Source organism: Rhinichthys klamathensis, unplaced genomic scaffold (assembly GCF_029890125.1).
Source record: "Rhinichthys klamathensis goyatoka isolate OS25496 unplaced genomic scaffold, OSU_Roscu_1.1 h1tg000015l_1, whole genome shotgun sequence".
Classification (NCBI taxonomy): domain Eukaryota; kingdom Metazoa; phylum Chordata; class Actinopteri; order Cypriniformes; family Leuciscidae; genus Rhinichthys; species Rhinichthys klamathensis.
Genome location: NW_026606567.1, coordinates 551,099 through 567,747, shown reverse-complemented (window position 1 = coordinate 567,747; position 16,649 = coordinate 551,099). Strand labels below are relative to the sequence as shown.

Here is a 16,649-nt window from a genome sequence, read left to right as displayed (position 1 = left end):
GCTGAGTAGACCAATCACAACAGACTGAGCCATCGGACCAATCAGAGCAGAGTAGGCTCGCTGAAAGGAGGAACGAACAAACCGTTTTCTGACTGCAATGTATATTATGAGAAAATTTATGTTTTTATTTTTACCTTGGACGCATGTTAAACCTAGACCAAAAAAATAAATAATTAGGAACCTTTAAAATAGCATAATTGGGACACTTTAATGACATCCTCCAAGAAGTGATATAATTTTCCTTTAACACATTTTTTTTTTTTTTTTACAAAGTACTGCATAACAGGAAGAACCCTAATGAAAAACTCAATTTTACTAAACAAAGGTAACTAATAAATGTCATGACATGGAATGAAAAATTAATCAGGAACCTGAAGATGACATTGTTCTCAGTGGCGACCTTGAAACACTTTCTTAATCTGAGATCTTGGTAATGATCACACTAGGGGCGTGTGTGTCCATTTGGGGAAAAGGGGGACAGAAAGCTGAGGGGAGGAGGATTTGTGTTGTTCTTCTCCTCAGCCCACCCCAGTCCATCTGTAGATACACATGTCTACCCACATGTATGTATGTATCCACGGTCTGCCATGATCAAGAGATTAAACCCAATGGCCCGAAGCAGCTGGACGTCCGCCTGGCGTTATGCTCCATCACATGACCTGAAACAGTTGGTGGCCTCAGTGTTAGGCATCAGTGCCACATAAGGACATTAGGGCTTCCTGTAACACTCAGCTAATGGTTTCCTGAAACCCACCCTACGATGCTTTCAACTCAGAGAGCGTGGACTTCAGAGATGATAACAATGAGCAGTAATTAGATTTCATGCTTATGCTTTGCAAATGGAAATCAATCAATGCTGACATCAGCGGGAATCTTCAGAAGAAGCTCCATATAGACATTAGTCAGAGTAGAAGCCATGTTTGTCATGGATGAAAATGAGGATGTGAGGGACAAAACTACAGTCTGTTTTGTCCGTCATACTGTTTTGTATCTCATTGTCATCATTGAAACCATTTAACATGAGTTTTAAAATGTTTTATTATATCTAGGACCTCGAAACATTTCAACTGTTTTTTTCACGTCAAATTAGTTCACCATTGATGCACCACATTTGAATATCTGCATGCACAAATTACTTAGATTTCAGTTCGTTCCTCACAAAGTTATCGTATGAAATACAGTACATGAGGCATACTTTTATGGTGCGTTTATGGCGCTTCTTGTACTTTTTTTAACAGCCCCAGTCTCTAGAATAAAGGTTCTATATTGGCATCAATGGTTCCATGAAGAACCTTTAAAATCCATGGAACCTTCCCATTGTACAAAAGGTTAGTTATAGTGGAAAAGGAAAACTCTTCACTGAAAGGTTCTTTGGGGAACCCAGTTATTCTAAGGCAAAACTTTGGAGCCTTTATTTTGAACTACATTTATGTTTTGAACAGTGTCAACATCCAGCTAACCATCTTCTTTTGTGTTCCACAGAAGAAAGAAAGTCATACATGGTTGAAACGACATGAAAATGAATGATGACATAATTCAAATTTTCTTTGAGTGAACTGTTCCTTTAAATAATATGTCTACTCTGACTGTCTACTCTGACTGTGGCCTATAAAATGACCCTCTGTAGTCCATATTGCGCTACCCACATAGAGGTGTAGTGGTGATGCATTGGCTAAAGGTCTGGGCTGATAAGACAAAAGTTCAAACCCGGAAGACATGGTATAAATTAGTGCCAGTGTGTTTCCAAGAAATGTTCATGCACTATTTGCATGAAACACAAAGAGGACATATTTGGATATATTACAAACACTCCTTTGCAGGCAGCTCACTGTCTCCACTATCGTGATTTAGGGCATCATTAATAATGTAATCAACTTAATTGTTAAAGTAAATTAATCAATATTTGTTGAGAAAAGCCCCAAAATTTATATAAATGAAAGAGATTACATTATTGTGGAAGACGAAAGGACTGAACTGACAGTTTGCGCTCTAGCTGCAGAATTCAAAAGAATATGTTTTGCATTTAGGACAATATCTGCTGAGGTGGAACTTTTTATTTTTTTATTTTTTTATCAAGTTTGAGATTTGGATTTTTTTTAGATGGGTGAGAATCTGCCTATTCTGCCTATTTTATGCAGGTTTAAAATATATATATATATATATAAATAAGTTGAATGCATTGTGGCAGCCTTATTGTGATTAAATGTGTAAGCTTTCTCATTAACATACAGTTCTAATCTTTGTTTTCTTACTTTGTGTTGTCTGCTGGACTTGTCCTCTTTATCTGTCAAGCCTCAAGCCATTTCTCTCTCTCTCTTTTACTCCTCTACTGATAGGATTCGGAGAGCTATTCTCAAGGTGACTCTTAACATCTGGGAAAATTTATGGAGTGTGAGGTAATTTATTCAGGGTGAGGATGTGCAGGGAATGCTGCTTCATAGCAGCTCTCTGTATGAAGAATATCAATTATTGTGTGTGCGCGTGTAGCTATTGGCATATAGAAGTACCGGTATCATGAAATTAACATGTGATGAGATGACAGAAGATCACTAGGGCGCCTCTCAAATTCAATACATCAGAATGAGTGCTTCAAATGCTGCATGGGTTAATTGGTGGAACTGTTGGTAAGTGACAGCGTGGCACTTCATTGGAGCGCAGAGATGCCAGTTTGGCCAGACAGAGAAGCACTGTCCCCAAAGAAATATAAATCTAATCAATGGATGTTATGACTCACTCTGGTATAGTAACTGGAACACTGATAATGCCTTCATTGAAAAAAAATTGTGAATTAAGTGAATTCCAGTGAATTAATCTTATAACAAACAGTGCAATTTAAAGTATCTTACACTATTATGATTGATAGTATGAATGTTAATATATTGTTTGCTGTTGTCCTTTAAAATCTTATTATTTCATTTTAGTATTTTAAATTAATGATGTTTTGTGTTTTGTTTCTGAGATTAAGAATGAATTTGTCAGACTGAAAGTGATACTCAAAATAATACTCGCCACCTACTGGCATAATAATGTAACCTTTTAAAAGAGTCAATGAATCAATGTACGAATTTGAACAAGTTGTTTTGGTGAACTGAATCAAAAGATTTGAGTCAATGAAACAAATTCCCTTGCTAGCTCGTAGGATGTGTAGTACAGAAGCGTATTGCATACACTTGAGGAAAAATATACTCTGTTTTTCTGAATTAACGAGTTAATTATCTCAAAATTCTTAGTAACTCATTAATTCATAAAAACAGAGTGAAAAAAAAAAGTATCTCATTATTCTGAGATAATTACCTCGTTAATTCAGAAAAAAACAGAGCAAAAACTTTTCTCCCATGAAAAATAATCTCGTAATTCTGAGAAAATTAACTTGTTAATTCAGAAAAACAGAGTAGATTTTTTTTCTTCAAGTGAATGCAATACGCTTCCGTAGTGTAGTTACGAAATCGAGGAAATAAACAATCGCCTGGATTCAAATCCCACCTTTGAAATCAACTCACTATTCTCAATGCTCAGAATCAGAGAATTCAAGGGCCAAGGTAGGAGTCACTTGTGATTATTTTTTGGATCCTCTCCCAGAGTCCAGACTCCAGAATAGCAGAATGACAGAGGCAGTGTGAAATTATTCGTCAAAAATATTCGCCAACAAAGTTTTTTTTTTTTTTTTTTTTGTTAACTAAAAAATACGATGATGATAGTCAATTATTTTTGAGAACTGTCCTGCGTGAGCTAAGCTAAACAGTGAAGACAACGTAAATTCAGAATTTCTAGTGGGTTAACAAAATTGCACGATTCACCTACATTCGAGATTAATCAGTAAAGAACATAAAAATTTGCCTTCAGCATCTGCGAAAAATAACGCAAACGTACCAGGCTATAAGCTCTTGTCGTTACAACGCGCAAAACATGGACAATGAATAATTAAAACATGAATTTCATAACAATTGACATTTTTACATGTTTAAATGAATATATAAAGTGTTTAAATATTTTGCACTCTAAAAATGTATTGACTGAATAAAAACGAAAACTGTGTAAAATTTAACATTGCCCAGAACCAGCATTGTGACAGAACATAGGCATAGCATCATTCAGATTTTCTTCTGAAAGATTATGAATCTTGTTATGCTGTTATTTGATCCATTATCTGAGCAGCTCATCTAACCACCCATGAGAGGCCATTTGTGTGACCAGCAGAGAGGGACCTCCCGATGGGAGCCAGATCCATCTGCACGCCCAAAAAATAATGGATGATGAAGATCAGATGCCATCATGGTCCGCAATCTGCCGCTGCCCAGCTCACACTGGCTTTACTGCCCATGTGCCACCTAACTTATAGTGCACACTGATGAGCTCCCCAAGATGTCATGGCATCTGCCCACAAAATCGAGGCTCATGCCAATGCACACGGAAAAGGGCAGTGCTTACAGTTTGCAGCCAGGGTCTGTTAGAACCTGGGTGGACGCCAACCATATTGTTGATGAGGTCTTTACTATCTGCACAAAATGTTGCATAGAAACCGTCCTACATTTGATCTGACGGTCTTTCCTTGTTTCCTTGTCTTTCTACGATAAAGTTATCGTAGAAACCTTAACCTTCTGCTCTTCAGCCATACCCATTTCCCCCTGAAACCCGGCCCATCTGAGGCGCTGCACAGGACCTGATGAAATAGATCCATCCATCACATCCTAGTTATCATCGTACATTTCTCTCACACTCATGTACATTCATGAGCCTCAAAGTCATCTAACTTGTATCTGCCAATTTCCGATTATTCATGTTGTAGCTCACACAAACACCATCATAGATCAGAGTGCAGAGATGAGAGGATAAGCCTCAGATTGTTTCTCCATGCTAACTGCATTCTCTTTTTGAGATGAGACAATAAATCTTGTGATTGGGAAGTTGCCGGATAAAGTTGTTCTGATAACAAGGACAGGGAAAATGAATCGCACACACATACACAGACCAAATCTCCCTTTATGAAAAGCTTCTTCTGTCAGCAGCTTTGAATGACACTGTTACACGTGCTTCCTCTCTCTCCACCAACCCACCACACCCCTGGTACAGCTGAAAGGAGAGTTCAAGGTTTCATTCTTCATTCAAGAGCTTGATCCTCGTGGTCACTTTTACCCATCTTGTTCCATCTCAAGGGTACTAAATGAAGGTGGGTGGATGCTATAGGTCGATATTGTGTCCCTGCTGATTGGCTCACTGCCCAGATGTGCATCATCCTAAGTTGGCGTGATTAAGCATACTATTCCCCAGGGTCAATCAGCCCATTCGTCCAAACGTTATTATACTGACCTTTGCACTTCCAGTCCTCCTGGGGCCCTCAGGAAGGGCTAAGACCACAACGGTGCTCAACAGGAAAGATGAATGTTAGCAACCCACGTCACATCTTAAAGACATAGGAAGGTGAGATGGATTAAACTGTTCTCGGAGAGCATGCAACTGCCACGCTGAGTCAGCATTTGACCTACTCGCCATGCATCGACTTCACCACAGGCTGCTTTAAAACACGAGGTCAGCAAATAAAAAAACACTGTTTAATATCATACTGTGTTCGTGTATGCCTTTTTAATGCAGTCCATGCATTCCCTGCACTGATTTACAGCAGAATCTGTAGATGTAATGGTTTTTCCATTTGGCAAGTATGAATAGAAATGCATTTGCCACTATGTAGAGCGAATCAAGAGTGAAATTGTATTCATGAAACATTCTTCTTCCTAGGTCATATATAATCTTGGCATACATTTATGTGGCTATATGCATGCAACATTTTGTAGAGACTGGTTTTCTAGACTCTATATTCCCAAGAACTTTAGGTGAGCAAGGCAATTAAGTGAAAGTGTCTATAATATTGTTCACCAGCTACTGGATTAGCAGTTAATTAAAGTACGAAATGCATGAGATTTCATAAAGTTGTACATTTCGAAGCTACTGTAGTTATTTCAAAAGGTTAATTATTTGTGAGGATCTGTAAAAGCATGCCACACACCTCAGCGATGGGGGCATTCATCTTTCTTGGTTTAACTAGAAATCATTTTCAAATTTCCTAAATAAATCCACATTACTTCAAAGTTAATAGGACAGCACCGTACGTTGGTAACACAAGGCCTTTTGGGAGGTTGTCTCTGCAAGAAGATGTCTGACTTGGACATGCAGTCGTTTCTACTCTACTTTGGTTTTTCCTTTGCAGAAGACACAAAGACAGTAGTCCTTTTCAATTGGCCCTCAGGCCATCCCATCGTTTATTACACAGTGAAATAGCTGTGGAACTACAGAAGGTAAATCAATTCTTCACCATTCTTAAAATCAGATCTTAATTACATCAGTGGAGTGACAAAATTTGACAATGAATGGCTTTCTCAAACCCCTGGGTTTAGAAAATTCTTGGAAGACATTTTTGTGTGGCTATGTTATAAAATTCTCCAGTGGTTCTCCAGATTCAAAATGGCTGAATGCCCTGGCACAAATAAAAACCAGATTTCAATTCAAACCCTTTTGGTTTTTAAGCTGCCTTAAAACATGCTACATCCAATTGTTTGCAGAGAATGAGTGTAATTGGTGTAATGGCATTTAAAAACAGTTTAAATTACAATCAATAGATTATAGATTAAGAACAGTTCGTTATTAGTTTTACTCTTATTTTTTTAAAGTATATTGAAAGAAGTCTCCACAGTAATCACTTGTACATTACCCCGTCCCATCCCTGCTGTCTTAGGGTATTATTGCACTGAGATTACCACCTTAAGCTTTTTTGCTTGACTTCGTTTAGCAGTCCCCAGTATTTTACCCTCACAGTTTGGGGGAAACAGTCTCTGGAGATCTCTGAAAAGGTCTTCAAACCTCTGACTCCAGACTAGATACCCTACCCCAGGGCCGTGGGGCATAGGGACTGTGTACGTTCCGTGCCACTAGAACCTGCCTGCGGTCCCTGCGCACGGAAGAGAACGGCACAGTGTGCAACGACTCCTCGTTTGAGCGCCCAGCCCCCTCATAACTTCCAATAGCAGTGTTCTGGTACAATACAGGTCTGCTGCCTAACCGGGGCACCAAGGTGGCATTATCCGGGCAATGGTTGACACATGGAAACAGGTGGCACGTGTCTTTGGAATGCTCATGGAAGTGACCGGGTCCCTGCGGTAGAGGACTCAAGTACACCGGCAGGTCTGTGTAAGAGTTCAGGTACGTTGAGTAGTGTCCGTGCACTAGTGTGGAAGAGGAGCGCCGCAGGGATGCCGTATTCTGTAGAATCGCCTCCCGGTATGAAGGAAGGCGGATGGACTTTGAGTACTTGAGCTTCTGCGTCTTATACGGGTAAGAGCCCATGTGGGCTGGGTCCAGATAGGCTGGCTCCACAGCCATGTTGTAGCGAAGGTTGTTACCAGCGCTGCCATACATCTTCGAAGGCTTGGGATTGGTCACCACCACTCGAGGGAACAGATCAGGCATGTTGATGCAACTGGTAGAAGATGCAGAGGTGGAGGGCTTCTCATCCAGCTGCCGGATCCTGTCACCACCCCATGTAGCCCTGAGAAAAGAGGCGCGACGGTTCATTTTATCTTTCCCCAGAAGAGGAACGTCATCCATCTCCGGTTCTAGATACAACTTGGAGCAGGAGTTGCAGCTAGAGCCAGGTCTCTGGAAGTGACTTCTTATGCAGGGTGTCGTATGGGAATGGTTTTCCACAAGGTGGTTGCTTTTAAGCTCAGCCAGACAGGACTGGGGAACATCATAGTCGTCCCTCCTTCGAGTTTCTGGAGATGCTGCTACGTAGCTATGAGACCTTTTTTTGCGACCCAGACCTGCCATGTATTGTTTATGGCTTCCCGAAGGTTCCTGGTGTTCCACAAAGATGTCCGGTACCTGAAAGTCACGGTAAGAGACGTAGCGAGAGGTAGGGTGGTGACAGGACTGGTCCACGTACACGTGGGGTTTTGGGGCTGTAGGAGGTGGTGGGTCTCTCATGGCAATATGAGGACTACTGAGGCTAGATATGGGTAGCGTTCGTTCATAGATGTGGTGGTGGCTGGTGCGTGCGGGAAGAGTGTAGCGCAGTGAGGTAGGCCGTGTTCCCACATGAGGCTTCTCCAGTAAGTGCTGAGTGGTGCTGTCCATGTTTTGAGGGTATGGTGAGTGGTTGTCAGTAACGCTGGCGATGCAGGGCAGGCGACTATGGCTGAAGTCCGTTCCTATGAGGCAGGTAGGAAGACTAGGTCTGGCTGACTCTGGATCACGTCGACTCCAGTTCTCTATGGTCTTTGTGGCATTGTCCAAGGAGTTTTCAACTCTTGCAGATGAGACAATGTCCTTAGCGGTTTGGAGCATCTTGAGCATGTTGGCCTGAGTGTAACTGGTGGTGACATCCGGGTTCTGCATGTTCCCTTTACGGTCCGTGTCTTCCACACCGTTAAAGCAGCTGTAGATTCCCTTCAGGAAAGAAATAAGGAAAATTGAGCCTGGCATTTTGGAGTGCATTCACCTAAACAGTTCTTTGTGCCAATGGCAAACAGAATTATTTCTGTTTTCACCTCATAATATCCTAATAAAATCTATCTCCTTAAAAGCTATCCATTGTGTATTGTCTTAAAATAATTAGAAAATAAAGTACAGTCCTAATGAATGGCAAAGGTCTGACAAAATCAAGTTTCTATATTTTTTCTGCAATTACCTAAATAAATAAAAGTCATAAATTACTCACTTTTACCACATCAAAATTCAATTAGCTGATTTTACATGTGGTTAATTACCCAAAGAACTGTTAGTGGCTGAAAAGATTCTCTGTTTATCAGTATTATAATTATCTCTGAAAGTGGCTGTAATTAGTCAATAGAAAAGTATTGTAGCTGCCTATGAATTTGTAATATTCCACCTTTAAATGAGGTCTTCAAGTTTGTTAAGCTTATGAATGTGCTTTAAAGGGGCTTTGGAAGCTATGCCATAACCCCAAGACCCTCATTTAATTTTAACAGCTTTTTCCTTGACTTTTGGTGCTCATTCACAGCCTGGAGTTCCCCTGAAAATCCATTTCAGCACATTTGTGTTTCTAAAGTCTCTTTTAAGGTACGTTTAACCTTTCTTTGTACAATTCTCATTTTAACTATGTTCTTTCTTGTTGATATATTTTGCTACATGCATGTTCTTGCAAATTGCTTTGGTAAAAAATAGAACAATAACATGTTTTTCATTTTGATTTATATACTTTGCATTATACACCATATAGTAGACTGGATTCGTAAGAATTGATCACAAAGAATTTACCCTGCTAATAGCCAGCAAGAAGTCCAAACGCTCAGACTTGTGGACAGAATGCCGTAGCTTCCAGTACAGTAGATGTTCCCATGCAAAGACAAGCAGACTGAGACCCATAGCCACTAGAAGCATGTAAAACACTCCGGCCATGTTGTCAATGTCCAGCTTAGAGCTCATCACCTCTTTCTTCTCGTTACGACAGATTCCAGTGAGCCACACTGTCTGCAGCTTCTGAGTCTCACCTGTGATAATACATAATACATTTCAGTCAGACTTTTGAAGCAGAGCTCCTCTAGATAATGTAAGTTTCTGAGGTTACCGTCTGCAAGGAACTGAAGAAGAGCGAGGTCTATGGGGCGCTTCCAGCGAGATTCTTTCTGAAGGGCGATGCCGTAGCCTGTCGTGGCAAATACCTTCCCGCTACCGATGGTCACCAATTTACACCCTTCGTCTTTACCGGCCATGTAGTTAAGCACAGCTGCATCATATATGAAGGCATCCAGCTTCCTGTTAGCAGTAAAGAAATGATGCACGTTAGTGGAGAAGATAATACGCAGGGGGCAGATTTGTTTCAGAGATTCAGGTGACAAACTACAGGAAACACACCCAGTTTTGAGACTGTTGAGAGCATCCTCCACACCTTTTTGGTTGTACTTAACCATGTGAGAATGCATTTCGGGATAATTGCTCCTTATGTTTCGTTCTGTGCTGCCATTGGGCACGGTCCCAAACCGGAATGGAGGATATTGGTCTTGCGGTCTCTGGAACTGAAAGTTAGAATTTCAACAAGTTAGCATGTTTAAATTGAACTTTAAGAACAAAGTACAGTCCACGTGGTAAAAATACATCCCTGGATGAGTTCCTTAGTTAAGGATCAGTGCATTTCAATAGATTCCAGCACCGCTAGATATGCCAGTAATGGCTTTTGGCTGGGAAAGCTATGCTGCTAGAAAGCGTGATTGATTTTGCTTTAAGCTGGATTTTTGCATGGGAATTTATTCTAGGTTCAGCCTTCGTCTTCACCCTCATCCAAGGATTCTCACGATTCTGTATCTGCAAATGCTACATTAAATACAATCTAAATCCAAGTGAGAAAATGACTGAAATTAATCCTCAGGAAGAAAGCTGGAAAAAAATGGCTGCAGTGATAACACTCGGACCAAAGCCACTGGGTCATCAACGCTCTTTTCTGTCTCAACCCCCAAGTGCTTCTCAGTCAATTAATTCTGTGCTCTGTTTAAATTCTAACATTTGAACCTCAGATGTTCCTCACAAAGACGAGGAAATTATCTCAGCTGCCTGGCCAAACATCCAAGGAATTCAATATTACTTTTCCCTTGCTAAATTTCTACCCATTTAGTTTTTACGTGATTTTGGCCGTGTTCATTAAGTGCAGTTAATGTCATATCAAATAAATGTAATATAGCCACTAAGACAGCACTTCAGAACCCAAGGCATGAATAATTGTGCTGTAATATTGGTAACCTTGCTAGTGTGAATGAAGCAGAACAGTCTCTAAGGAACAGGTGGAAGTGATTGTATTCCGGCTGAGAGCATGTGACAGACTCCAGCGCCAGTGAATGCGTCATTTTAAGTGTATTTGCTGTCGTCTGAGAGAAGACAGTATAAGTGTTGTCTTTCATCTGTCCCGTGGCCCTGACCACATCAAAAGTTTACTGCTAACTAAGAAAAAATAGCTTCTAAATTTCTTCTAGGGATTTATGCATCTATACTTTGACAAAACTGTTGTGCATTAAAGGGTCAGTACACTCAAAATCTAAATAAAAAGTAATCAATTACCCTCACATCTTTCCAAACCAGTAAGACTTTCGTTCATCTTTAAAAACGCAAATTAAGTTATTTAAATGAAATATGAGAGATTTCTGAGTCTCCACTGACAGCTACGCAACTACAACTTTGATGCTTCAAAAAGATCATAAGAGATCGTGAAACTAATCCATATGATTTGAGCGATTTAGTTCAAATTTTCTGAAGAGACTCGATCGCTTTATATGATGAAACAGATTGAATTTAGGCTTTTATTCACATATAAACTTTGATCAGCAATGTTCACTCTCTCCCTGTCTCTTATTCTAATAAAAGTATGATTTTAATTTAGTAATATAAATGATTAATTATTACTATTATTAAAATAAGTCAACATTGTAGTATATAAATAAAAAAATGTTTAGCTATCAAAGTTTGCAGTTTCAAAGCAACAGCCTGATCTGTATGTGATATTCTTGCCCTCTGGCTATTTTGCCCTTCAGGCGTTTTGTTCTTTGTTCCTCCAAAGCACACTCCTGAGTCTCAATTCATGGCAAAACATCTCGCTGTCAGTGTCCAAATCTCTGGTAGTCAACTTGTGTGGCTCTTTAATGACAGTGTTGTGGCTTAAAGTCTCACTTTGTCTTCAAAATTGCTCTCTAACAGTTTCCATCTGAAGCTTGTCAGTTCTAACAGCTTTCAGTATCATCGTAAATCACTTCACCATGATGTATTCCTACACAACCAACAGTGTCACACAGTTATATAGCTAGGATAATGGTCCCACTTTATATTAAGTGGCTTTAAGTACTATGTACTTACATTGGACTTATTGTGTACATACATGTTTTTACATTGTACTTATATTTTAAAAATACCAGCATGTAATTAATTTATGTAATTACATTTGTAATTACACAGCTGACCCACCCTTATACCGTCCCATTCCACCACACCTGTCCCTAACCTTACCCGTATCACATCTAGGAGCAAAAGTGTTTTACAATACAACATGAACACAATAAGCCTACATTGTACTTATTTTTCGATGTAAGTACATAGTACTGAAAAGCCACTTAATATAATGTGGGACCAGGATGCCTAGGTGACTAGGTAGCTTAAGCGAAATTTAATTAACATGCAATTACACACAATTCAAAATCCTTACAACTCAACACAATCCTTGATTATTTTATCCAGCTATCAGTACTGCTGAACACAGTAAGGGTTAGCCAGCGTACATGACATTCTTCAAAATATCTTCCTTTGTGTTCAGCAGAACAAAGACATTTTACAGGTTTGGAACAACTGAGTAAATTATGACACTTCATTTTTGGGTGAACTATCCCTTTAATGTTTTAAACTGTCCATAAATGTCTTATTAAAATAACACAAATTAGTGATTAGTACTCCAATCACAGTATTTCATCATAAAAGGGTACATATCCACACATATTATCAGCCCAAATCCCTCTTAGTTCCACAGAGTGACGACCTTAATTAAAACTTGCGCTCTAGAATGGCCTTTTGGCTAAGAGAGACGCTGGCAGCTCTTACCTTTTTGTCACTCAGTCCAGAAACAGTGTCAATGTACTGCTCCTGGATCATGAAGGCGGCCAGGTTGGCCGTGTAGCTGGCCAGGAAGATCACGGCAAAGAAGGCCCACACCAGCACCATGATCTTACTGGTGGTGCCTTTGGGGTTTTCAATGGGCACTGAGTTGTTGAAGACGATCCCCCACAGCAGCCAGACTGACTTCCCGATGGTGAACGTTGGCCCACCTGGATCTGAGAGACACAATATGAAGCTTCTTCAGGGTTTTTGCCATCATTCTTAATTGTATAGTTGATGTTGGGTTAAATTTAGAAATATTTTCAATGGGTTTTTAATTATATAAAGTGAAAATAGCCGTATTTTATCAGTAATAGATCAGATGCTATTTACACCAAGTGAAAATAGCCGTATTTTCTTTGCACTAAGTGTAAATAGTTGTTAGATGCTATTTATACTTAGTGCAAATAGTGGCAGATACTATTCGGACATCAGTGTATTATAAAACAGTATGCAATAACAACATATTCAGTGTATATGATTATATGCCTTAAAATCATAAATGAAAGCTGCATTATTGGGACATTAACTTGTCCCTGCCCTCTACACCTACCCAATAAACACTTTATTCCCACTATTAAATACCCGTTAGGCACGTTATTTACACTTTTCAAATATTTTCTTCATGTTTATTTAAAATAAACACCTCGCCAGGCAGATATATGATGGAAAAAAGAGAAGAATGAGCCACTGCTCCTGTTATCAGAAAGGTTTCTTTTGTAATTTTCTCTGGCTCAATCAGACAATGGTGGGCGGACAGGATGGGCTATTGGTTCATGGTGTAAATAGACACTCCATTAATTAATTCACTGGTGAATAATAAAAGCCATTGCCATTACAGTACACATTACACATTTCAAGGTCATTTACATTCATAAATGAAATTTGTTGTACTGTATGTATAAGCAATGAGATTAATTAGAAAGCAAATAGAGACTTTTGCTGAAGTATCCTGCTCCGTAGATCCTCCTTCTCTCCTGAGAAAAAGGCCTAAATAATCTCATGTGTATCTCATCTAAAGAAACTCAAACTGTGCTCAGATTCCAAAGTCTGCCATCAAAACATCTCAATACAAACTCAACAAGCTCTTCCAAAACTAACTGATCTAAGCAGGTATCCACATTCATTCTAAAGCCCTTACCTTATATCTCATTTGTGTCTATTTTTATATCTCCAAAATTTTATGACAAACAAATGAGATTCAATTCAATTAAACAATATTTACCTGAGCTATGAAAGCACAGTGTCTGAGCACTAAAACGTTCCTCTAATTAAACGAATTACCTTTTCTCCTAGCTTATGTTCTGTCAAACCTGTCATGATTGATGAACAGAGTTTCAGGTTGCCACTGTTTCTGACATCTGTGACGGGTCCTGAAGTGTTAGTAGAGGCGGTGAACACTGACCTTTGGCACTGACCAGGCTGCGGTTGTAGCCCACAGGACTAAAGTATTCAAACACAAACACAGTCACTGCCACGACTGTAAGACACATGACAAACATCATCACCCACACCGCTGGGCTGTAGGGCTCTGAAAGAGAGAGAGAGAGAGACGACGAGACAAAGACAGATGAAGCAAAGGACGCCATTCCCAAATGACACTTTTTTATTCTAGTAGGACTGCGAAGCCTTTTCAAATTCTGATACATGCAGAATGAGGTGCAAATTAAAGTCAACACGATTCATATCCCATCAAACAAGAGAAACACTCTCTCACACACGAGTAAGACTGCACTGTAAATATTTATAACTTGTTTTATTAAATGACAGTATGTATTTTATTGTATTTTACTATGAATTCTGGGTTCTGGGGAGGTTTATTGTTTACAGTATAATGGAAAAATGTGCAAAAGGATTTATGGGATGGCTAACGGACCACGCTGGTGAAAATGAAATAGTTTCAACACAGGATATAAGATTCCTAAACCAACACTGATGTAGTTGTTAAAAAACTGGGCTGCAAAAAAAATAAATTTGTTTTTATTAACTGAAATAAAGTTAAAATAGACAGAAATATTAGGTGAAAAACTTCAACAAACATTTTATTTCTTCTTAAGTTTTTTAATTACTAAAATTACTAAAACTAAAATAAAAAATAAAAAATATATATATATATTTAAATAATATAACAAAAACTATAAAGCACATAACACAATTACTTAAACTTGAACTAAATTTAAAATGAAAAGAGAAAATATAAAAAACATTTTGAAAAGATATTAAAAATGGTATAATATAACATAAATATAACTAAAACAACACAGCTGTAGTAGGTTTAAACCCTGCAGCTATTGATCTAATTTGTAATCACATTACTGCGGTGTAATTTCAAATTCTTTACAGAAAATGATTATTAAAAAATGCCTTTCAGTGTCACAATTCATTCCAGCCCACGTAAGAATAACCTCCAACCAATTTTTGCTATTTTATGCCATCCACTGTTCATGGAAAACTAGTTGATTCTTATAGGATGTCCTGTATAGCTTATTTGAGTTAACAACAGTAATGAAGGGGATCGAAGGCTCAAGTTTAGCTTAATTTCAATAATATACACATAATACTATTTACAGTAATATTGCTCCAATTTTACACCTGCTTTAGCTGTAAAAATATGACCAACTGTGCTGTTTTTCCTGTGTTTACAGTAAGTACTATAGTTTTGAGTACTGTAAAATCACTGAGAAATGTCAGTCGGGTACTGTTCATTAAAAGTGCTAATTTAGTTTGTTTTACAGTAGTATTTCTTACCCAAGAAGGCTGACGGAGACACGGTTCCATTGCTCCTGGCCACCATCACACTGATGCCAGTCTCCACAAACGGCACAGAGAAGTCAATGATCTCAGAGCGCTCCTCATTTATGGTCAGAGAGCCAATGGCCATGTCCGCTCGCTTATAAAATACCTGAGAAGAAAGATGAACAAAATAAAATGATTATGCAATAGAGGTTAATTAAGAAGTGTCTAGACATCTATAGCAGAGACAGTAAGTCATTATGACAGAATCTTCATTTTTGGGTGAACTGTTCTTTTAATGTCATGTCAGTAAACATGTTTGTTGTGGCTGTGTTAATCCAATAATCACTCTGTCTGTGTGTGTGTGTGTGTGTGTGTGTGTAGATTTACAGGCTCTCTCTCTCTCTCTCTCTCTCTCTCTCTCTCTCTCTCTCTCTCTCTCTTTGGTTAACCCACACCATGCATAATGCCTCACTGAGCACAATAGTTTTTCTGAATCACAGAAAAAACAGGACAAAGCAAGAGCACGTCACAGTCTGAAACTCTTGAGACGCTGCCAGGCATCAGAACTCAACTTACTTGATGGAGAAGTTTATTTACAAGGTTGTTTGTGTCATTTCAATGTCAGTCACGTTCCCTGCAACGAACAAGCTTTTAGATCCATTTTGGAGTCAAAAGTCTTTCTCTCATAAACATTTAGATTTTGTTTTCTTGGTTGGCTTGACATCTAAACCACTTGTAGAATCAGTTTTCATTAGAATCTGCCATATACACTGGTTTCAAAAGATGGTTTTCGCAGTGATGCCATAAAGGAACCATTTTTGGTTCCCCATTGAACCTTTCAGAGAACAGTTCTTAAAATAACCATTTTCTCTTAGTGTGAAGAACATTTTAAAAGTCTAATCTAAAGAACCTTTATCCACTATAAAGAACCTTTAGTGCAATAGAAACGTCCCATGGATGTTACATGTTCTTCCTGGAATCACAGAAATGGCAATAAAGAATCTGAATAAAGAAGTGTATTAAGATAATAGATTTCTACGAAAATTTTATCAATATGAAATGGCATTTGTGACTGATTTTCCTTACTGTTATAATAATATGAAACAATATGAAGTATTTTATTTCCCAAAATTAAACAAAATGTAGGACGGGACTTGACTTTATGCATCAGAAATTGATTGGAAAGTGGTATTAAAATGACAGATTGTTGGAGGAGGAGGGCTGAAATTTAAGGACTTGGTGGCATTGAGGTGGAGCAAGACTATGTGGAGCACCAA

At 38.8% G+C, this 16,649-nt stretch overlaps 1 protein-coding gene and 1 long non-coding RNA gene across 2 annotated transcripts in view; one reads left to right on the top strand and one right to left on the bottom strand.

Annotated features, from left to right (window-relative positions):
- The first annotated feature begins 4,588 nt into the window (after positions 1–4,588).
- On the top strand, positions 4,589–6,153 carry LOC130105853 (uncharacterized). The gene is made up of 3 exons (XR_008809665.1): positions 4,589–5,167; positions 5,322–5,526; positions 6,085–6,153. It is a non-coding gene; the product is annotated as an uncharacterized LOC130105853 (long non-coding RNA).
- Positions 6,154–6,220: 67 nt separating this feature from the next.
- Positions 6,221–16,649, bottom strand: part of grin2ca (glutamate receptor, ionotropic, N-methyl D-aspartate 2Ca) — a 92,184-nt gene continuing 81,755 nt past the window's right edge. The window contains exons 8-14 of the mRNA XM_056271928.1: positions 15,385–15,538; positions 14,042–14,167; positions 12,583–12,812; positions 9,865–10,025; positions 9,578–9,765; positions 9,268–9,500; positions 6,221–8,436 (exon numbers count right to left, since the gene is read on the bottom strand). Coding sequence (XP_056127903.1) covers positions 6,847–8,436; positions 9,268–9,500; positions 9,578–9,765; positions 9,865–10,025; positions 12,583–12,812; positions 14,042–14,167; positions 15,385–15,538 — 2,682 coding nt within the window. The 3' untranslated portion in view covers positions 6,221–6,846. The remainder of the gene's footprint in view (positions 8,437–9,267; positions 9,501–9,577; positions 9,766–9,864; positions 10,026–12,582; positions 12,813–14,041; positions 14,168–15,384; positions 15,539–16,649) is intronic.